Genomic DNA, 20,660 nt, shown 5'->3' on the forward strand with positions numbered 1-20,660 from the left:
AACCCAAAAAATTCCCTAAAGACACAAATTAAGTTGTTTATATTATTTAATCTTAGGCTTTATTTCTACATAAATACATATATGTTACAATATAAGTTAGATCAATATTCTGCTTAGCAGCTTAAAATCTAGACGTCCTTCTTGGGGTGAGCTTCCAACAGCTTCTGGGTCACCTGCCGCAGGACCTGCAGCTGCTGCTCGTAATTATGGACGGCGGCCAGCTCTTCAGCATGGTTGTGATGAGGCGGCGGGTGGGCATGATCATGGTCATGCTCGTGGTCGTGGACGTGGTCCGAGCCAGACCTGGTCTCAGTCTCATGGTGGTCGTGGGTATGGGCCGAGCAGCTGCTGTGACTGTGACTGTGGCCGTGTCCGCCACCGGAAGCTGTAAACAAGAAGAGGAGACATGAGAGTTAGTTAGAGACTTGGAGGTACTTTGTCAATGAATCGAGCCTAAGCTGAAAAGTATGCCAATCGTAATCTTTGATAGACCCAATTTCCTCATGCTTCGATTGCCCAGCCCTTCGATGGTTTCCATTGAGTGTGTTTCAATAACCCCGAATCTAAGCGATGATTTATGATCGTTTTGTGCCACCTTATCGAGCCCATATATTCACTTTTCCAACTCTACATTCCGAGTAATCACAAACCACAAATTCGTGAGGTTGCATCCCTCTGTTTTGATGGGTCTGGATGCCTCATCTGGCGGTGCTTTTTCGCACCGGGGGCTACCCCGATCTCCACGTGAGATGACTTCATGGCAGGGACGGGATTTTTGCTTCACCTGTTTGCTAGGTACACAGACAGACAGACAGACAGAAAAACTCAGACTCGCTTGCGAAATAAACCGCAGCAAGGTCTGTTACAAGGCCAACCACGCAGTGTCCAGCGGATCAACCACTGTAGAACCTGTTCCCAATTCACCCGAATCGATTCCGGTTGAAGAATCTCATCCGACAGCCCGGCGACGGTCGCACTAATTACTCCTAAATATGAAAGATATACATAGTTGCTTTATCTGGCAAGCAAACACCCACTGCTGAGTACTTAATCCTACTACTTTTCTAATTCTAGTCAGTTAATGCCTTTCCTTATTATTCCCTACATCATCATTGAGTATATTATTCTAAGTTCATATATGTGGATGTTTATGGGCCCTTAGCTTAATAAGCTTGATTTACATGCATTTTTCATGGTCATAAATTTTAATTAATAACAAAAAATATTAGTAATCAGAAAACTGCTTATAGATGGTACGGGAAAATAGTAAACAACAACTTGATTATTGGATGCAAATAGTTAATTAATAATTTTATCGTTTTTGAGATGAAGAAAACAATTTCTAAGATTTAGTTATATAAATAATAATAAGTATCCATATGATTGATTAGAGAAGCTCCTAAAACGATTTATTTCCCTTCGGAATTAATTAACTAAGAGTTCTCGAATCTTTTCCTATTAAGCCAATTCATATCTCGTATTAGCTACCGAAAATATCCCTTACTTTTATTTCTTATTTTCCCATAATTAGCTACCAAAAATATCCCCTGTTTCTATTTTTTATTTTCCCAGAATTAATATTAAAACAAAAGTAGTACTCACTTAGCTGCTGCAGACCAAACATGACGAGGAAGCCCACAAAGAGGGCCAGATAGGCGCGCAGACCCGACCGGTTCTTCGAGAGGATTTCGAAGAAGACCACGTAGATGAGCGTGCCGCAGGCAAAGCCCTGCAAGATGGCCGAAACTAGACTGGGTCCTGTAGTCTCCTGGCCATGGTTTATAAGGATGCCAATGCCGATGCCGAGGGGGCTGACCACGGCAAAGGTTAGCACATAGATCACAGCCAACGTGAGCCTGGTTCGGGCCACGATCAGTTCCACGCCCACGCAGAAGGCCAGAACTAGCTTGTGGGCGGAGACGGCGCCGAACATGAACCACACGGAGCTGGCGGAGCCCTCCAATCCGATGGCCATACCCTCGAAGAGTTCGTGAAGCGACAAAGCGGACACGATAAAGAGTCCTCGCAGCGATGAGGCCAGCATGTCTCCGGCGGAGGCATCGTCTGCTATCACAGGAAGATGACTATGTCCATGTCCGTGTCCGTGGCTGTGACCATGAGCATGACCATTGGCCTGACTCTGGGGCTTAGAGGCGAATTTCTGCTGCTCAAGATCATTCTGCAGGAGGTTCTGCACGGATAGCGTTCCAAGTTCCGAGGTGGCACTGCCGGCACCCGTGACTTGATTTGCTGTCGGCGCTGTGGCCTCCGTGGGCTTTAGAAGGTGACTGTTCCGGATGCTGTGGCCACGCTCAAAGGCTGCTCCCGCCTCGTCCTTTTGATGGTGATGCACATATGTGTGCATGGCCTCCTCTATGAAGTACATAAGGAAGAAGCCGCAGCACATAAGCAGCTCCGCTAGCGGGAAGGTAAGTTCTCCAATGATGCCGCATTCCTGTAGCTCCTCCACGACCTCCTGGACCTCGGGCAGTAGATGCAAGAAGGTGGTGGCCAGCAGGACACCGCCGCCAAAGTAGAGCAGACACTTGACCACAATCGCTGAGCGGGCATTCGTCTGGCTCTCTGTCCAGCGGTAGCAGCGGTTCAGCAGAAAGGGAATGGATCCGCAGATGGTGCTGGCGCAGAAGAGAACCACCATGGCGGTGACCTTGGCCACCAACAAACCGCTGCTATCGTCCTCGTCCTCATGATCGTGATCATGATCATGATCGTGGTCGTGGTCGTGATCCTCGTCGTCATGACGCGATATCCAACGGCCGGCGGGCTCATCGATTTGCAGGAAGCACTTGAGAAAATTATTCACTTGCGTTTGATTCATGTTGGCTGGTGCTTTCGGATTCACTTTGCTGTTTTGGTTGGTTTGTTTTGTTTGGGCTTCCACTGATCTCTCGAACCTGCTACCCGCTCCTCTGCTCCTCGCTCTTGGCTAAAACAGTCCCAGCGGCATGGGTATGTGCTTCGCTTGGAATCTCAATGGGTATGCTCTGAATTCGAACGGTGGGTTGGTCTCATCTGGTAGGGTCGTCTTCTGCAGTTGCATTCCGCCCGAAATTTTCACTTTCTTAGCCGCTTTTCCCTCACTTCATTTGCATGGGGAGAGGCCGCTAAGTGGTAGCACAATCGTAGCCTTTGGTGGATTAATTGGTGGGTGTGCGCGGTGGGTTTAGGTTTTTCAGGTTTCCAGCTCCGCACAGGTGTTGATCGCTCGGGGCGGCCTCGCAGACTGATGGAGTCGGGTTTGGTCTGCCGCCTGTTTACTTGTATCTTGCGCGGACTCCGCGCTGCTGCTCCGCTCTCTCTCCATCTATCGGCAGACGTGAGCAGCAGGTTAAGCAGGTAAGAAACCGCTCTTAAAGCTTTCGCTCTCGAGCTTTCGGCCCGCCTTTTGCTCCCACTCGCGAGCGTTCACCTGTGCTCTCGTTTGGCAACAACACCGATTGACTTGGGCGCAAGCATAAAACTACAACAAAGGCCAGAGCCAGAGCTAGAGTCAGAGCAGTTGAGTAATTGCATCCGTTCACTTTGTCTAGCATTAAAAAGGCGCCTGACCTTAGCCAAGATGTGGGATCACGACTTTTACTTTGCACCGCACAGCAACTTTGGAGCCGGAAGCAAAAGCTCTGTGCTTTTTGAGATTTGGGAATAAGCTGCATTCAGAGTGGCTGCATCTTAAAAGCTTAATGATCATATGTTTAATAGTCAAAATTAGCACGAGTGTCCCTCAATGTTGCAGGGAGTCTTCGAACATTTAATTATTTTCCGGTAGTTATACGTGACATTAACATCAATTAAGTGCTAACTGTAGTAGTGTAATCATGACTACATTGCCGTTTAAGTACAATCAATGAACAAGAAGCTGCATTTCCTGGCCAATCAAATTTGGTAAGTACTATGTCTTGTCTAAGTCTGTGACATACATATATACATACATACATACATATATATAAGGGTTTAATGGTGAAATGCTATTGGGCTAAAACTTTTTTGCACATAGAAACCGCTACTTTTTGTTTCGAATTCCTTAATTGTGCGGAACCAGAAAAGGAAAAACAAAATAGACATATTTGTTAACATTTATTCGCCATTGATAAAGCTTTCAATGTCCTTTGTCAGTTTCGGCAGCTGCTTGGCGTCTAGAACAAGAAGTTTTCTGTATGGTGTCATCACGGCATCGCCTTCTAGCCAGTCGCCGGACATGCCCGAGTCCGTTTCGGAGGCCACCGAGTACTCAAAGGAGAACTTGGCTCGCTCCGAAAGTAACTCATCCTCAGCATTTGTGTAGTTATCCTCGGCTGGCTTTCCCTTCTTTGCCTCCTTTCTGTAGAACTTGACAAGGAGGAGCAGCGAGTCAAAGTCAAACTTCATCTTCTTGGCCTTGGCGGCTTCTATTTCCTGTTGTAGATTCTGCAGAAGTGGCACAGAGATCTGTGCGGGTATGTTGATGAACCGCTCGTTGACCAGAAACCCTGTGTGGCACTGGTCGTTCTCCAGAATTGCCTTTAATTGCTCGTGCACTGCACCCGAAGCGTGTGCCTTAGCGCGATCGAGTAGGTACGTTCTCAACTGCGCGATGCTTGGCTGATCCTTCTTGGCTGTCAAGTTCAGCACGGATGTGATGCCAAACACGGTGCCATCCTCAACCATATTATCGTCGTCCGTTTCGCTTTCGGGCTCCTCGTCATCGCACTGACAGATCACGCTTCCAACATAGTTTTGAGCTGGGAAAAATTTTTAAATGTAAACAAGATGAGCGTGTTGGTTTCCCGTACTCACCAATGATTAGATCCGCCATTTGATTGCAATTGATGTGGGCACGTAAGAACAAACGCTGCAGCAGCTGGGAAATTCCCTGTGCATCGGGATCCACCGGGGCACGGCCCTCGAAGTCAATTTGTACCTCCTATAACGTTATTCAGTATTTAAACACATTCAAATTTACTTAGTGGCCGGCATCCAATTACCTCGTTGCCTCTGTAGGCGTCTGGGTGCACCTCGTCATCGTCGTCCTCACTGGAGGTGGAATCCTCGTCGTTTGGATCAACCTCCATCTTATTCAGCTTCTTTTGCTTGCTTGCTGACATTATTTTTGTTTAAATGCAATTTTTGTTAAACAAACGAAAAGAACGCGGCGCCAGCAACAGCTGTTTTGACAAACACACGTGTTGTGCCGCGTTGCCAACCATTTGGTATATTAACAGAGCTGTTAAGCTGAACAGCTGTTAAACGAAAAGCAAAGCTCTGTTAACTAAAAAAAAATTTGGATTTAAAAAAAATCTCGTTTAACATTTCTTTAACAAATGAGGCTTTATTATACAATTTTTTTTAGTTGAAGTCACGTGTCCAGGTTCATTTTCTTCGCTTCTAAACGCTGCTCGTACTGCTCTTGGGTCAGTAGGCTAGCCTTGATGGAATCGCAGTTCTCAATTTTGGGCAGAAGGATGGCAAAGTAAGCCGCTCCTTCGGGAAGTTGTTCCAGAAGTTTTGGTTCCTCCACTAAAGCTGTGTTAACCTCGACGAGTTTTCCTCGAATACAGCTCGGAACCTTGAAGGTTTCTCCTTTCTCCGTGCTTATTAAGGCTAAAGTGGACTCCGCCTGGAGGATCATTCCGCCCTTTTTGGCCTTGCCCTTGACCACATTTTGGCTACGATCCACATTTCCGACATCAAAGCTGACGGAAGCGATGCCCTGAGCCAGAGCAGGATGACCGGCAGCCAGGCAAATCAGGCAAATGCGATTAGAGTGGTAGAGCACCTGGTAGGGCACATCTCCTTTGAAGTAATAGTATCTGGTGAAGAAGCGGTCCACGACACTAGGGTATTTCACATCGAATCCGTCGGTTATGGGGCTAACAGCCTGTCCGCAGATAATCTGTTCCTCGTGCTGGAAATAGAAGGGCTCTAGGGGATCCACCGTTGCAGCTGTCATCTTGTCGTCTCTAATTGTCTTCTCCTTGCAGCAACTTTTCCTTATACTTTGCCTGACGCTCGCGGGCTCGGGCTCGGTTTGCGGCGGATCGGGCGATACGTTCACCCTTTAGGCACTTGACCACCTTATCGTCGATGGAGTTACACACGCCCACGAACTTGGCGAACGCGTTCTGCAAAGGAATACCAACATTTAGCAACTCTTTAAACCGGTAAGTGGATTAAGAACACTCACGTTTTCGTGGCAGGCCTGTAGTTCTTCTATTAATTTGTTGCAAGCGGGTGTGTGCAAATGGGCGGACAGATCCGTATGCATTTTCTCCTGCTCCTCTCGCCGGGTATTTATTTATTTATTCCAATGCCTGATTTTTTGTGCCGAAAGTGTGTTGTCAAATGCTGTTAGGTAATGACTTCGATAACGATAACTAGTGCCGGCCAAAATCAGCTGTTCGATAAATAGCAACGGTATTCACCAAAAATTTAAATTTTTGAATTGACACTAAATTTAAAACCTATATTTTATTAATGGGAAAAAATAAACCCATTTTCTATAGAAAAGGTATAAGAATCTGGTGGTGACAAATAATTAAAAATGCATGTGTATGTGCATGGTGGGGATGCATTGATGTTTACAGAAATATTATCACATTATAGTTTTGGGACAAATCAAAGTTTAAGAATACCATACCTAAGCCAAAAATGCATTAATTTTAATTTGGTTAACTTGTCTATGTTAGTTTTTACTATACTATTAAATATTCATACTTAATTTTTGAATTTAAAAAAATTACAATTTTTGACAATTTAATGATTATAAAATTTCGAAAAAATTAGTAAACATTTTCTTATGTTACGACACGTCTGGAAAGATTCGCCTGCTGATGCTGATCAAGAATGTATATGATTTATAGGGTGGAAATTACTCCTTCACACCGTAAAAAGCTTTTGACTTAAATCTGGTACCCAGCTAAGATATAACAATAGTAAAGATTTATTTGGAAATTTTTTAAAATTTCCTAAAATGCTTAACATTTGCTTTTGCAGTATTTATTATTAATTAATTGAGATTTTAGTGACGAATTGGAATAAGTAATAGCTGGTTTCTTGGACAACTTATGGCCTCAAAAAGACCTTGAATCGATATGAATCAGAAAAACACATAATTGCTTGGGGTTTTCTGTTGTTTTTATTTATTTGTGTATTTCACCCGCTCTCACAGTTCATTTTACATAGGCTTTCAGTGTGTAAAATTGATTATGTTTAGTTTATGTGTATAAGCTGCTCTCGCTCTCGTCAACAAGTTCATTTTATCTCACATGCGTCTAAGTCATTCATGATTACATAAGTTAAATTCTTTATTATCGTCTTCACTGTTTGCTTTTATCAAAAAGTCTTATCAACTACGGCATCGTCAGGGTTTGAAAACCAAAAAACAAAAATCAAAACTTTGCTATATTTCATTTGCTCAAAACTCAATTCTCAGATCTCAAAATCAAAAAACGCTCCTCTGTTGTTCACTACTACTGCTGGAGGAAAGAAAGAATAAATGTCACTTGGGAATTATAACAGGGTGCTTGCCAAAGAGGGGTTCTCTGAATGTTTGGGCTATGTGTATGGGTTAGAAGTCGTCGATAGTTCGTCTATTAGTTATTGCTCTCAGTAATGGGTTAAGTGCTGTTCTACTCGCCTAGTAGGACTCAATGCTACCTCTCTCTACTCGGTTAAAATGGGGGAAAAAAGTACAGGTGTATTCTGTGTGTATTTTGCTCTCAATATTGCATTAGTTTCCCTCTCATAAAGCTCTCAGTTCGGTTACATGTGTATTATGGTAAATGAAAATAAAGATATCCTGCAACGCGGTTGAAATTCAAACTTCGCTAAAGCAACCGTTGCTACTTTGAATCGCTCTCTATCTCCTTCTGGTTTCACATTCTCTCTCTCTCTTCCCTTTCAAAAAAACAAACAATAGGCTCTGTTTGGTCTTGCGCTGTTGTTCTCCACCGATTTTGGGGGGTACTTTAACAAAATAAGAAGAATAGAATAACTTTCTCCTATGCCCTGTAAGTGCAACCCCTCTCTTCCTCCGTTTATCGTCTCCAAGTCTCCCTCGATATTAATTCTCTATAGACGGTTGCCGGTGCCGATGTCACATTCTCTCTATCTCTCATTAAAACAAACTAAATGGCAGGTTTTCTCCTCATTGGGAGCCAACATCTCAACTCGTCTTTTTCGGATCGGCCGGAACCGGGTTCTGGGCCTCATCCTGTTGCGCCTCGATGCTGGCCAAGGCCGATTCGGACATCTTCTTGTACTTTCCGGCCAACTCGGGTAGCTCGTAGGCAATGGCCAGGTCCAGTTTGGTGATCGGGCAGCCGCGGAAGTAAGTGCAGGTGTCCGTCAGCTTCTTGAACTCGTACAATGGATTCAGGCGGAAGAAGTCGCGATATACTTCCGGATCGGGCAGATCATAACGCGAGATGTTCGTCAGCGTGGACAGGCCCTCGTAGATGTGGTAATTCTGCGGATGGTCAATAATATCGTCCGCAATGCGCTTTTTGTTACCAAACAGCGTCTTGTGGTTGTAGTACGTGTTCAGGTAACAGTCCACCATTTTGGCGTGGTTGCGCACGCGCACCTGTAAGAAATATTAAAAGAATTATAACTTATTATTATGCAGTTAAATAGTTTTGAACAGAAACTCTAAGAATATTTTAGATAACTGACTTGGGTTTTTTTGCGAAAAAGAACTTACCGCAAAGCGTCGGGCGCTGGAGATCTTGTGCTCGATACGCTTATCAATGGCCGTGCGTAGGTCCCGCAGGAAGGCGCGTTCCTGGGCCAGCAGGAGGCGGGCTGGGGCACCATCCTGGTAGGGATGAGTCCACAGCGAGGTGGTGTACATAAGCGGTGGCTGGGCCGAGGACATCAGCGGCGAGATGTTCCAGATGAGGGCACCCTGGACGCGCAACAGCTCCTCTGGCTTCACAGTGTCGGCCTTGTTGAGGATGATGCGCGTCTGGTACTCGCGTCCCTTCAGCTGATCGAGAATTGCCTCCGTTTCAGGGCCCACGTCCAACTTGGCCGGGTCGTAGACCAGAAAGATGATGTCCGCCCGATCGATGAACCACTGGCAGGCGTCATTGAAGGGAAAGACTCGGGACACTTGCTTGCGCACCTCTAGAATGCCGGGTATCTCAACGATGTTGACCTGAAAAATGTATTCGAATTCGCCAAGTGCTTAAATTTAGTAACTCTTGGCTCTTGCCTTGTCTGCTTTACTGCCTGTACTTGTCGGCCGGCCCACTCTCTGCCATCCCGCATCAATTTATTAATAACGAAATTAATGCAGGCTGTGCGCTAAAAGCTATAAATTCCCTTTGGCAGGTGGCCAGCAGCAGTGTGCAGTTTCCCAATCGACGGACGGGCAGCTGCTGCCCTGGGCGACAAGTTAATGTGGTCTGACCTGGCAGCTATTTGCCGGCTGCTTACCTTCTCAAGAATCTTGCTCTTCATCTTCAGTCCCCGCAGGCGCTCCTCCAGTCCCTGGCCGAACTTTTGCAGTCCGGAGAAGGTGTAGTCGGCCGCCAATTGGGTGCCATCCAGAACCTCCGTCTCATTGCCCCACATCAGAATGTTGAAGTAGGCCGGAGAGGGTTCGGCACCTGTTGAAAATTAAGGAAATAATTTGGGGAAATATTTAGGGAATAGATTTTGAAGTTTAGTAATGCTTATAATAGAGCATTATTTATTTTTAAGTAGCTCAAAGTAGTAATGAATGCTTACCAGTACGCAGAGAGTTGGGTGTGTACTCATTGTCAGTGAGGTAGTTCAAGATGGATGACTTGCCACCGGACCAGGGTCCCATGAACAAGATCAGGGGCTTGGAGAAGATCTCAGGATCGCTGAAGTGGCGGTTGCTCAAATCGCGGTACTTGTAGAGGGTCTCCAGGGGCTTGACGGCATTCTCGTAGATGCGCTTAATGTCCCGCAGGATGATCTCAGCCACATTATCGGTGGCCTTCTCGCGGGCATTGAATTCCTCATCCAGCTGAAGGAGCTCCGAAATATGCTGACGACTGCGACGGTTTTCGGGGATCTGTCCCTCCTGCAAATGCAATTACAACATTAAAACATTTCCTTCTGGCTATATCAAACGAATCGAAACTTACCCAAAGGAGTTCGTCCTCTGGCTTGGTGTCGTCCTCATCGTCATCATCATCATCAGCGGTTTCCTTGGCAGCATCAGCAGCATCGGCCTGAGGTTCATCTTGAGTTTCCTCAGATTCAACGGCGTCTTCTTTGACGACTTCTGGTTCCTCGGGAGCAGTTTCCTGCTCTACAGGTTCCTCCTCAGCCTCTTCGACTGGAGCTGGCTTCTCCTCCTCCTTTTCTTCCTCAGACTCGGCCTTCTCTTCCTCCTGCTGCACTGGTTCCGGTTCGGCTTCCTCTACTTCCGGTTCCTGAACCTGCTCAACTTCGGGCTCAGCCTGCTGCTCCTCCTCCTGCTCCTTTTCTTCTTCGATTTCGGCAGATTCTTCCTTTACGATTTCCTCCTCAACGGGGAATTCTTCGGCAGGACTTGGAGGAGCCTCGTTGTCTGGAACAGGGGCAGCGTCAACCTCACGTTTGCTGCGCTTCTTGACCTTTCCATCCTCAGCACTGTCCTCATCATCATGTTCGTTGGGAACTCCATCGCCATCCACATCCCCATCGTGCTCGTTCAGGATACCATCTCCATCCAGATCATCATCCTTCTCATTTGGCACTCCATCGCCATCGAGATCTTCATCCTCTGTAAATATTTGGGAGTAACATCGATGGGAACAATTAATCAGTAAGCTCGGTAAAGTTAAATTTGAATAAGCTTACGGGAATTGTTGGTGCCATCACCATCCAAATCTTCATCCTTTTCGTTTTTCACACCATCTCCATCAATATCTTCGTCCTCTGTAAACGATTATTAGTTTAACATAATTTTAATTGATGTTCAATGTTTCTACTTGCCGTGATTAACCGTGCCATCACCGTCGAGGTCATCATCCTCATCATTCTTCACTCCATCACCATCGAGATCCTCATCCTCTGTGAAAGAAAATATATAATCAATCTTTGGTAACTAAAGATATTTATTCTAGGTTTTGAAATCTTCTAGAGAGTCAATAATTAGGAAATTAAAGATATAAGAAACATAATAATCATTCTTAAAAATCGTTTCAATACCAGAATTGAATAACTTACCGTGGTTGACTTTGCCATCACCATCCAGATCATCATCCTCCTCATTTGGAACACCATCACCATCTAAATCTTCGTCCTCTGAAAAAGCATAAAGTGATTAAGAGAAATTCAGAGTATTCTAAATAAGTCTTTAGCAATTGAAATGCTGCGAATCAAAAGAATCATTTCAGTCGGCAACTATCTGAAATTTAAAGAAGCTTTAAAATAAGGAATAAAATACGTATGAAAACAAATCTTTTTGTTAAAAAGCCTAGAAAGCAAGTAAATAGCTTAAAGAGAAATATTAATTTAAGGGAATAATACCATGATTCGGAGTGCCATCGCCGTCTAGATCATCGTCCTCTGTTATGAGAAAGACAAATGAATTTTTACTTAGAGTTTCTTCTATTAAATATAGCATTTGTTATATCCTACCGTGATTCGCTTTGCCATCGCCATCGATGTCTTCATCCCTTGAGTTGGGCACACCGTCGCCATCAATGTCCTCGTCCTTGGAGTTGGGCACACCATCACCATCGATATCGTCGTCCTCATCATTCGGGATGCCATCGCCATCAATGTCCTCATCCTCGTCGTTTGGTATGCCATCTCCATCAATATCATCGTCCTTATCGTTCGGTATGCCATCCCCATCGATATCATCGTCCTCGTCATCAGGTATGCCATCGCCATCTAAATCGTTGGCACTTTTCGCGTCCTCTGTGGAATCCAATTCGACAGTTTCAATTTCTATCGTCTCTTTTTCATCATTTGCGAATATCCCACCATCATCATCATCGTCGTCCCCACGTGGCTGATCGGATTGCAGTTCTCCAGAGCCATCTTTGACACCATCTATAATCGTTTAAAAGAGGAATTAATATATGATATCTATTCCTTATATACTAGAAGTGATCCTTACCAGTTTTCAAATTATGTATGGCCTTCTCAATGTAGGGTCGACATTCTGATTCGCTCGGTCCGACATCGGCATTGACAAACCCAACTGTTAAATGAACAAAATGACAGATCAATTTGTAATCCGAGTGTAATGCAAGGAAGCCCTAGGTAAGGACGGGCCCTAAATGCTAAATGCTATTTTCAGAGTCCGTCAACCAAGAACAATTGCCGCACTTTCTCAGTTTGATGTCAGCGCCAACGACGAGGTCATTCTATCTGTTCAAACTTGACATTATTTATGGTACTCGCACAGTACAAACATACACACTTTTGAATATATGTGTATATGCGCCGGATTTATGAATTTTATTTTTAAAAGATGAAAACTCAAACACACATTTCGCCAGCTTGTGGATGAGTAAATTGCTGTACCATTTTGTTGGCTGCTCGCCCACTTTGGCTTTACTTCTATATTTTTGTTTCTCTTGGCCACCTTACTGTCCTGCTTGCACCCCCCTCAGAGCACCCATAAAAAAATGCGGGGGCGTTCCATTTCCATTTGCAATGGAATATTCTACATCTTCAGATATTCAGCATTTCGGTGATGGAAGGTCGTCTTCTGAGTGAGGTCGCCTCAGCTAATTACTATTGTTGTCACACAATTAGGACAAATGCCGCAGCGTGTGATCGGGCGGAAGCTCCGATAATTAGACCGTATATCAGCCAACAAGCCGGGTCTAATTAAGCCAGATATTAATGAGTGCGTCTATTGGACACTCAATGTGTAGTTTATCCGTCAACGGATAATTCATTTGATTTATTTCAGGGCGTATGTGGGTGGGAAGCTATTTGGGCTATTTCGCATTTCACATTGCTATCCACCCGCATTGATAGAATTATTTATACAGGTTTTCAGAAGGCCTGCCTGCTGCCTGCACATTGTGTTTATGTTGCTGCAATCGAGCCCATCCCCAGAAAAAAGGAATTATAGTACATGGCATTTGCGCCATTTCTCATTTCTCATTTTTCTTTAGCCTTTTGCTGTTTTGCAAACTTGAGCAAACCAAACAAAATATATACGGACGCATTTCGCACACACCAATGGGATGGGAATATATGTTAGATAGATGGACAGAAAGCGCTCGCTGAGCGCAAATAAAATAACTTAAAAATTCTAAATTTAAAAATATTACAAACGATGACAACGAAGAGCAACCAAGCGCGGAGCAGCAGAAATCTAATTTCTCTCAAAGAAAAAAGAAATCAGAAAAATCCGCATAGGCTAAGATGTATCTGTATCTGTGTATCTACTAGTGGTTGGCCAAGAACTAATGTTCGTCCACTGACGTTTGCAGACACCAACACCGACCCAAAAACAAATTAAAAAAAAAAAACATACAGAACGCACAAACTCAGGCAAATATTTTTAAACGTATATTAATACATATTTCTTTTTTTCCCCGACGTTTTTCTTCTGTTTTTCTTGGCTTTTTGTTATAAAATTGCATAATGCCTGCCCAGGCTAAGTGGAAAAAAAAGAAATGCCAGCCCTTTTGCTACCATCTTGTATCTTTATATAATAACTAAGGATATCATTTTCAGGGATATACTCACCATGATTGGAGACGGCGAATAACGTTAGTCCCAGCAGGAACCAAATTGTTAGCCGCCCCATAATAATCAAAACAAAGAAATTATCCTCGAGTTCCCAGCGTGGTTAACACTTTAGCCACGTCATAAATTCTCCTTGCAAGTTTTCCGTAATTATAAATAATTAGGGAAAATTAGAAATAACACTTTTTCTCGTATTCTGCATATATATGCATCCGCTATATATATGCGCTCGTTTAAATGCACTAAATGAAAGAGTGAAGAATTTGAAAATCAACGATTATTTAGGCCTAGATATATTGCTTTAAGATAGGGATATATGTTTCAAGGATATAGATGTATTGGGAATCTGGTGTTTATATATATATATTTAACTAGGCTCGCACAAATTTTGTCACAGTTTTAATGGGTTTTCCAATTTTGCACTTGTTCGTTTTGCTTCTTTCACTTTGCAGATCGATTATATTAATTAAAATATTATTTATTATTAATTGAGTTAAAGTTTCGAGTATTTCTCGCGCTGCCTTTGGGCAAAATTTAACCAACAATCGTCGGCTGGGTAATCCTTAGTGTCCCTTTCGACGATTGTTAGCTAAATAATTTGCTTATTTCTGGCCGTCGTGGTCGTCTTCGATTTGGTCGTCTGTGCACGTCGTGTGCGTGTCGTTTTTTGAACCAGAGGCAGCTCGAATTTTTCCCAACACACATCTATTTTCTATCTCTAGTCGGTCTGAAAGGAGGAAACTTGTCTGCTTTGCGGCGTACACGAGTATACGAGACGATCTCTCCCGGTCCAAAACCAATTCGTAACTCAACATGCATATACCATGAATTTACCTTGTGACCGCGAAAATTATTCGATTTTGATATTTTCGTAGCACGTAGAAATTTTGTCAAAAGCACAAAGCGTTTGGGAGACTGTTGAGAGAGTGAGTGGGAAACGCTCTTCTTAATTTTCCTATTTTCTTTTCTATTTCCACTCGCCGGGTGGCGCTCTCCATTTGGATTTTCCCGGATTTCGGGGCGGAAGTCTGGGGGCAAGGAGCCAATAATAAATGGCTTTGGTGTTTGGTGTTTAAAAAAAAGTACTCTGTAAGTTATTTAAATAATGTACTTAAGATAGATTGTTTGACGGATTGGAACTTGGTTAGCCATCGTATATCACTTTCTCTCTCTCTTGGCACTTTCGTTTTGGATTTGGAGGAATGTTTAATTTTAGATAATGCGGTGCTCATTCCGCTAAATTACTCAGAGCACCTTCTTCTTATACTTTTTTGAGCTTAAAAGTTTTGAAATTTTTGGGAGGCAGCTTGATTTTGAGACTCTTGCCGATTTGTTTGGTGTCACCAATCCCTCATTCTCAGCCTCCCTCTCATTCTCTGGGGACATCTCTGAAGATGGGTTGAGATGATGAAAATCAAATGTTAAGGATCGTTGTTTCACTCGTTTCAATGGTTGATTGCATGAACAGCTGTTCCCTGGTTGTTCCAAGGCTGGCAATGTCGCTGCCCCTCCTCAGTACCCCAAATTCAGCTCACCTCACTTCGCCGCAGACAAGTGCCAATGTGTCCCAAGTCATTGCGTTTATTAGCGCAATTAGAAATGGCGAATTCCGTCAGAATTGCGATTCCCAGTGGCATTATGTAAGGCATGTTCTGCCTCATCAGATCGTTTTCTTTTCTTTTTTCTTTTTTTGTTCAAAAAACGATTGCTCACACCTCCATCGAATGGCTCATTTAGCTTGTGTTTTATTGGTTTCGAAAATCATATTTATTTTTATTGTTTTCGTCTCGTCTGGGGGTTAATCTCTTCGATCTGGTTTATGACCCTTAGAAACTATTAAATTAAATGCATAATCCTGTTTGCAGCATATGATTTTACCAACTTAATCTAGGGTTCTTAGCATAAATAATTTAAAAGTGCTTTTGGAGGGACTCTTAGTGGGCTTCGTTGCCTTGAAGTTTCCCCTTCTTGTGGGTGCAATAGTAGCGATCGCTGTTCTCAATCCAATCGCAAACATTGAGGACAGTGTGGAAGGCCGTGCCCTCTTTACACTCGAATTCCACTGGCTTGCCATGAACGCACCGGAAGTACTGTGGAAAAATCGGAAAAATATTATTTAAATTATTGTTATAAAGTTATCGAATGTTTTCTACCTTGCGACAGTTTGGATGTGGCACAAAATCACGGTTGGTGCAATCAATTTCACTGGGATCAAACTGAGGGTCACTGGGCTGCTCTGGATCTGTAACTTCCTCGGGTTCTTCAGTTGTCTTCTCAGGAGCTGGAGTCGTTGTCGTTGTCGTACTGGTAGTTGTCTTCTTGGGCTTTTTGGGTTTCTGGAAAAAGGGAAAATGTGTTGTCATTCACCTTAAATTAAAAACATTTTCCAGAGCTTACCTTCGTGGTTGGTTTCTGAGTGCTGCTGGCCAAGGTGGGCACTGGTGCGGATGTTGAGCTGACAGTTGGCTGAGGCTTTGGCTTTGGTCTCCGTGTGGTGGTGGGTGTGGCTTCAGTTTGCAGCACAGGACCCTCATCCGGATTTGGTGGGGTGGCAGGTGGTTTCGCCCACTCGGGCTAAGGAATTGAATATAAGTTTTCAGTTATTCTGAGTTCAGGAAATACTTACTCTTGGTGTTGTCTCCCTGGTTGGTTCCGGCACCCGATAGCTTCGCATATTATCATATAGAATCTGCATCAAACCGTTTTTCCGGCCGCACAGACCGTGGAAATCGTCCATATCCACGGCCCAGGTCATGGCACCTGCATAGCCACGCTGTTTGATGAAGTCCATCTTAATCTGCACGGAAGCCTCATTCTCGTAGCCCACCCACTGGGTGTCCTTGTAGGTGAAGGGCACCATTCCAGCATCATCCCACTCAACAGTCCAACCCTTGGACTTGTCCATCACCTCTGTACAGATCTCATAGTAGGCCAGGAAACCGCTGGCATTTGTGTAGGGACCTGGAGCTCCGCCACCCGCCTCCTTGTTGATGTAAGTGCCCATGTTGTAGTTCTTGTTCGAGTTGCTCAGCGTGAAGGTGCGGCCATAGAATGGGATGCCCACCACTAGCTTGTTGGCCGGACAGCCCATCTCCTCCCACAGGGCCAGGCCATCGTTCTTGAAGGATGATGCAAATGAGTTTGGCAACCAAATCCCAATCCCTTTGAGTTTAACTTACCACATTGAGGCGTTCGTAGGCGTATTGGTCATGCTTTCGTTTGTAAAGCGGACTGTGCACATCAGCAAATCCGGCCCAGTTTCCTCGCAGGTCGTAGGTCATGGCATGAATGGCATCCAGTAATCTTTAAGGATTGAATTAGAGTAAAATTTTCCAGAGACTAAATCTAGATTTTAACTTACTCGCACAACTCCGGTACATGGTAACCCTCTTGCAAACGGAACTTGGCCACTGGCACTGCCATGGTGATTTCCCAACCACGACCCTCTCGATCAAAAGCCCGTCGCAACTCTTGCACAAAGTGGAGGAACCTATCCTTGTCCCCGAAGGTTCCACCACGATCCGTGGCTCCCGGGTACTCCCAGTCCAGATCGAAGCCATCAAAGTTGTACTGTCTCATGAAGCGGACCACACTGCGTATGAAACTGGTTCGTCGTTCTCGAACTGCCACCATTTGGGAATACTTGGAGCCACCTTCGGCCCAACCACCAACAGCCACCTGCAGCTTCAGATTGGGATGGGTTTTCTTCAGTTGAGTGAACTTGCTAAAGCCTTCTTGGTCCACATCCAAATCCGGATCGATAACCAGAACGTCCCAGCTTTTGTCGTTAACACCAATGAAGGAGTAGATGAGATGAGTGCACAGATCGGCGGGTACATCCTCTAGACCATAGCGACCAATTCCAGGACGATATACTGCCCAGTTGCTGAAGTAGCACACAATTCGAGCTGGTGTATCGCTACCAAGAATGGCTACTGGAGCACAGCAGATCGCGCCCAGCAGCAAAAGTGCCAAACGGTGCACTAAAAAGGTTAATATTACTATTAAAAACATTTAGCTTTAAAGATTTGAGATGTTATACTAGCTTTCTAACGTTATCTGTTTATCAGGAATCCTCTGGATTGTTTTGTAATCGTAAGATGTTTCCCTCGTTCCTGGTTACGATTTGTTTTCCAGATTCACGCGACACGCATATATAATTGAATTGAATACAATCCAGTGCCGCTTTATGGCTCTCTAAGGTTGAGTGTCCATAATGCTGCACGCTCAAGTTCGTTCACCGACTTGCACTTTGTATGCACGGCCAGGCTTACCCATTTCTTAATGCTCCTCCAAGAGACGGCGATCGGGGAATATATATATATATTTATGTTTGGATACGAGGAATCTCTACGTTCTGCGTGCGACGCTCGTTTGGCGTCAAATGACAGTCAAACTCTCGATCAGTCTGGCTTTTATAGTGGGCGGCGGTGGCGAAATGTCGCCTCGGCTTAGTTTATTTTTTGCAGTCCGGTTCTTGGATTGCGCCTTTGTTCCTGCGTAGAGTGCGTGAGAGGTGTGCGATTCTCCGCTCGGGAATGGGTGTGGGATGGGTGTGGGATGGGTTGCGGGGCAGCATGGAGAAGAACGGGCTTTTGTGTTTCTTCTGGCTCTGGGTCTGGCTCTGACTCTGAGTGTGTGCTCATTTCCAGATCAGTTTAGCTTGTTGTTTTTGCCCACTTTCTTTCCGATTGTTTTGCATTCGCATTTTATCTGTCTCACTGTCACCCCCTGGTGTTGTTTATGCTCTAGAATTACCATATTTCAGACAGATTCCTGCAAATGGCCTGGATAATGTTACGCTGTGTGCATCCAGGCCTTGCTGGGCGATAGCCCTTGGTAAATGGTAATGAAAAAGATAACTTGTGGTTAAAAGGGGAGCAACTTTATTGTTACACATTTACACAAAGCCAAGGCCTAAGTCTAACTCAAACCGATGCGTATGTCAATGGCCAAGGGGGCATCTTCAGTGGTGCTGGAAGTTGTGGGTGCTGCAGTGGATGAGGATGAGGTGGTTGTGGTTGCAGGTGGCGAGGTTACGGGAGGAGCCACGCTGCTTGATCTGGGCTGTTGAGGCGTCATTGGAGATCTTTCTTTGTCATCTAAAAGATATTGTAGGAGGTATTGTTAGCCAAGTGTTGAGCAGATTTAGAAATCGGAAGCAGTCTAACTTTTATGTATATTTATATATTATCAAGCTTAGTTAGTTTATAATAGGTAAATATTTGCCATGTTTATATTAATTTATCATATCTTATTACCGTAATTGTTATCAGGGTATACAAGTTTGTTTTATGTTTTTATCACATTATTTATATTTGCATATCAAAGTTTATTATCTCTTAAACCAAATAGTTATGTTTTTAACAATATTTACCCTTTGTTATCATAAGATAACAACACTTTTAACTAAGTGCCGCAGTGTTTATAAGCAATATATAAGCAAGGAAATTAAAAGTAAACTCTCTACCTAATATTTAGACTTTAAAATGTATGAATTTCCTTAAGAGACTGCTTTATCCCAACCCCCAAATCCAAATTTAATTTCCCAACTGCACTTTTTGTGTCATAAACTCTTACCTTTAAATGGCGCCAGTTCAGCTTTAAATGGCCGCTGGTGCTCCCCATGTTCCGGTGGTCCAAAGGTGTTTGGGAACGGCTCAAAACCATATGGAAATGGCTCAAATCTATGGTGGGGTGGCCCATGGTATGGATGCTCATATCCAAATCCGCCATGGCCATGATGGCAGCTCGGTCCGGGACCGGGCCCGGAAACTGGTGATCCCAGTGCCGCTTGTGGTGGCTATGCCCGAAACCGTGATTCCCGTCCCCATGATGGCGACGATGCCGATTGTGCTGGACGTGAACCTGGCTCAAACTTGAAACGGGCGAGGATTCCTCGGCCAATAAATCTTGGTTGGTGATGGCTCTAAAATGAGAGCGCAAAAAAAAAAAAACAGAAACCAGGTGAAGCATGGAATTTACGGATGTGTAGCACACCACGGATACTAACGCATTCTCGATACCGGGAAACGGAGCAGCCAGAAGCTGGGGAGGAGCCAGGAGGCTTATCAGGGCGAGCAGCGCCAGCTGTGTGAAATATGCGATTGAAATGGGGTTTGAGGCTGGAAATTTACGGCTTGCCGACAGAGACAACCGCTGGACTTACTCGGGCGGGAACTGAGGCCAACATACTGATGCTGCTGCAGCTTCCAATCCCTGGGACTTGTTCCTGGTTATCACTTTATTCTCGGTGAACGCCTCTCGGTCTCGTAACCTCACAGTTTAGCCGCGAAAGATCGACTAAAGCGACGACTCACTTTATTCCGCACAATTAATACTTGGACAATGTCGGGGTTTTTTTTTATCTCCCGCTCCCCTACTCACTCACGGCTTGAGTTGTTTTTATTCGCATCATCGCCGCGCGTTGCCACAAACCTGATTGGTTAATGATAATTCAGGTTTTTTTCATACCCATACTCATACTCATACCCATCTACACATGACTCTGCCATCCATAAATCGGTTGGTTGTCTTTCGAAGCGCGTATTGTAATTAGCCCGGACTGCTGCATTGGGCCCTGTCTGTCGTTGTTGGCCTGGAATAATAGCCACAAACGCATTGTAATTGCCAGTTAATGTGACAAAGTGTTGTTAATTTTGTGGTTGTCGTATTGAAACCCCATTGACAGTGGTTGTGCGAGAGTGCGAAAACCTTATAGATTAACGTATTTGCCTCAAAATGAGTTAGGAAATACACTTGGGAAAATGGTCAAGTAAAGATTATGTCCCTTGCAATAAAGAACTTTATTTCATAAGAAGAATACTGAAAAGAATTCTTTGAAGACTAAAAATATACGAAGAGAACATCCATTCTACTCATATAAATATATTTCCAAGTGTATTATGAATATGCAAACCCATTCTCTGGCACTTACTTTCGTTGTGGGCGAGAGGCTCGAGAGTCACGATTATGTTAATGAG

At 44.2% G+C, this 20,660-nt stretch overlaps 8 protein-coding genes across 18 annotated transcripts in view; 1 reads left to right on the forward strand and 7 right to left on the reverse strand.

Moving 5' to 3' along the window:
* Positions 1 to 36: 36 nt before the first annotated feature.
* On the reverse strand, positions 37 to 3,337 carry Zip89B (Zinc/iron regulated transporter-related protein 89B). The gene is made up of 2 exons (XM_020961567.2): positions 1,603 to 3,337; positions 37 to 385 (listed from the first exon to the last, which is right to left on the reverse strand). Exons 1-2 carry the CDS (start codon positions 2,837 to 2,839, stop codon positions 129 to 131), a joined length of 1,494 nt encoding a protein of 497 aa, XP_020817226.2. The 5' UTR covers positions 2,840 to 3,337; the 3' UTR covers positions 37 to 128.
* A 745-nt stretch (positions 3,338 to 4,082) lies between these two features.
* Positions 4,083 to 5,214, reverse strand: LOC110191100 (protein BCCIP homolog). Its single transcript, XM_020961846.2, has 3 exons — positions 4,983 to 5,214; positions 4,795 to 4,921; positions 4,083 to 4,739 (listed from the first exon to the last, which is right to left on the reverse strand). The coding sequence occupies exons 1-3, from the start codon at positions 5,100 to 5,102 to the stop codon at positions 4,096 to 4,098; spliced, it is 891 nt and encodes a 296-aa protein (XP_020817505.2). The 5' UTR covers positions 5,103 to 5,214; the 3' UTR covers positions 4,083 to 4,095.
* A 92-nt stretch (positions 5,215 to 5,306) lies between these two features.
* On the reverse strand, positions 5,307 to 5,947 carry LOC110191287 (protein Abitram). The gene has a single exon (XM_020962094.2). The coding sequence runs from the start codon at positions 5,945 to 5,947 to the stop codon at positions 5,354 to 5,356; it is 594 nt and encodes a 197-aa protein (XP_020817753.2). The 3' UTR covers positions 5,307 to 5,353.
* On the reverse strand, positions 5,307 to 6,317 carry LOC110191292 (COX assembly mitochondrial protein 2 homolog). Its single transcript, XM_020962101.2, has 2 exons — positions 6,182 to 6,317; positions 5,307 to 6,119 (listed from the first exon to the last, which is right to left on the reverse strand). The coding sequence occupies exons 1-2, from the start codon at positions 6,260 to 6,262 to the stop codon at positions 5,958 to 5,960; spliced, it is 243 nt and encodes an 80-aa protein (XP_020817760.1). The 5' UTR covers positions 6,263 to 6,317; the 3' UTR covers positions 5,307 to 5,957.
* The window catches only part of primo-2 (low molecular weight phosphotyrosine protein phosphatase primo-2), a 75,801-nt gene continuing 61,160 nt past the window's right edge, over positions 6,020 to 20,660 (forward strand). For both annotated transcript variants that reach the window (XM_020962098.2, XM_086837088.1), the window contains exon 1: positions 6,020 to 6,158. The gene's annotated coding sequence lies outside the window, so the exon portion shown is untranslated. The remainder of the gene's footprint in view (positions 6,159 to 20,660) is intronic.
* Positions 7,114 to 14,516, reverse strand: LOC110191284 (uncharacterized). Of its 10 annotated transcripts, none has more exons than XM_020962091.2 (14): positions 14,440 to 14,516; positions 13,678 to 13,919; positions 12,086 to 12,169; positions 11,950 to 12,018; positions 11,599 to 11,883; positions 11,488 to 11,526; positions 11,185 to 11,262; positions 10,951 to 11,028; positions 10,816 to 10,893; positions 10,116 to 10,738; positions 9,730 to 10,051; positions 9,436 to 9,608; positions 8,699 to 9,154; positions 7,114 to 8,581 (listed from the first exon to the last, which is right to left on the reverse strand). In XM_020962091.2, exons 2-14 carry the CDS (start codon positions 13,736 to 13,738, stop codon positions 8,162 to 8,164), a joined length of 2,766 nt encoding a protein of 921 aa, XP_020817750.2. In that variant the 5' UTR covers positions 13,739 to 13,919; positions 14,440 to 14,516; the 3' UTR covers positions 7,114 to 8,161. The 10 variants fall into 10 exon arrangements, with proteins under 10 accessions (XP_020817750.2, XP_086693200.1, XP_086693199.1 ...); XM_086837074.1 differs by having other exon boundaries at positions 14,381 to 14,488; XM_086837073.1 differs by having other exon boundaries at positions 14,061 to 14,487.
* Cht5 (Chitinase 5) lies at positions 15,421 to 18,462 on the reverse strand. Its single transcript, XM_086837090.1, has 6 exons — positions 17,039 to 18,462; positions 16,857 to 16,980; positions 16,304 to 16,795; positions 16,075 to 16,251; positions 15,831 to 16,013; positions 15,421 to 15,767 (listed from the first exon to the last, which is right to left on the reverse strand). Exons 1-6 carry the CDS (start codon positions 17,689 to 17,691, stop codon positions 15,612 to 15,614), a joined length of 1,785 nt encoding a protein of 594 aa, XP_086693216.1. The 5' UTR covers positions 17,692 to 18,462; the 3' UTR covers positions 15,421 to 15,611.
* LOC110191286 (uncharacterized) lies at positions 18,541 to 20,275 on the reverse strand. The gene is given in 6 exon segments (XM_020962093.2): positions 18,541 to 18,779; positions 19,258 to 19,449; positions 19,452 to 19,606; positions 19,691 to 19,767; positions 19,847 to 20,115; positions 20,170 to 20,275. Coding segments are annotated over 5 exon segments (627 nt in total). The 5' UTR covers positions 19,871 to 20,115; positions 20,170 to 20,275; the 3' UTR covers positions 18,541 to 18,600.

This window comes from Drosophila serrata, unplaced genomic scaffold, assembly GCF_035046125.1.
Source record: "Drosophila serrata isolate PLE 108 unplaced genomic scaffold, ASM3504612v1 contig_295, whole genome shotgun sequence".
Classification (NCBI taxonomy): domain Eukaryota; kingdom Metazoa; phylum Arthropoda; class Insecta; order Diptera; family Drosophilidae; genus Drosophila; species Drosophila serrata.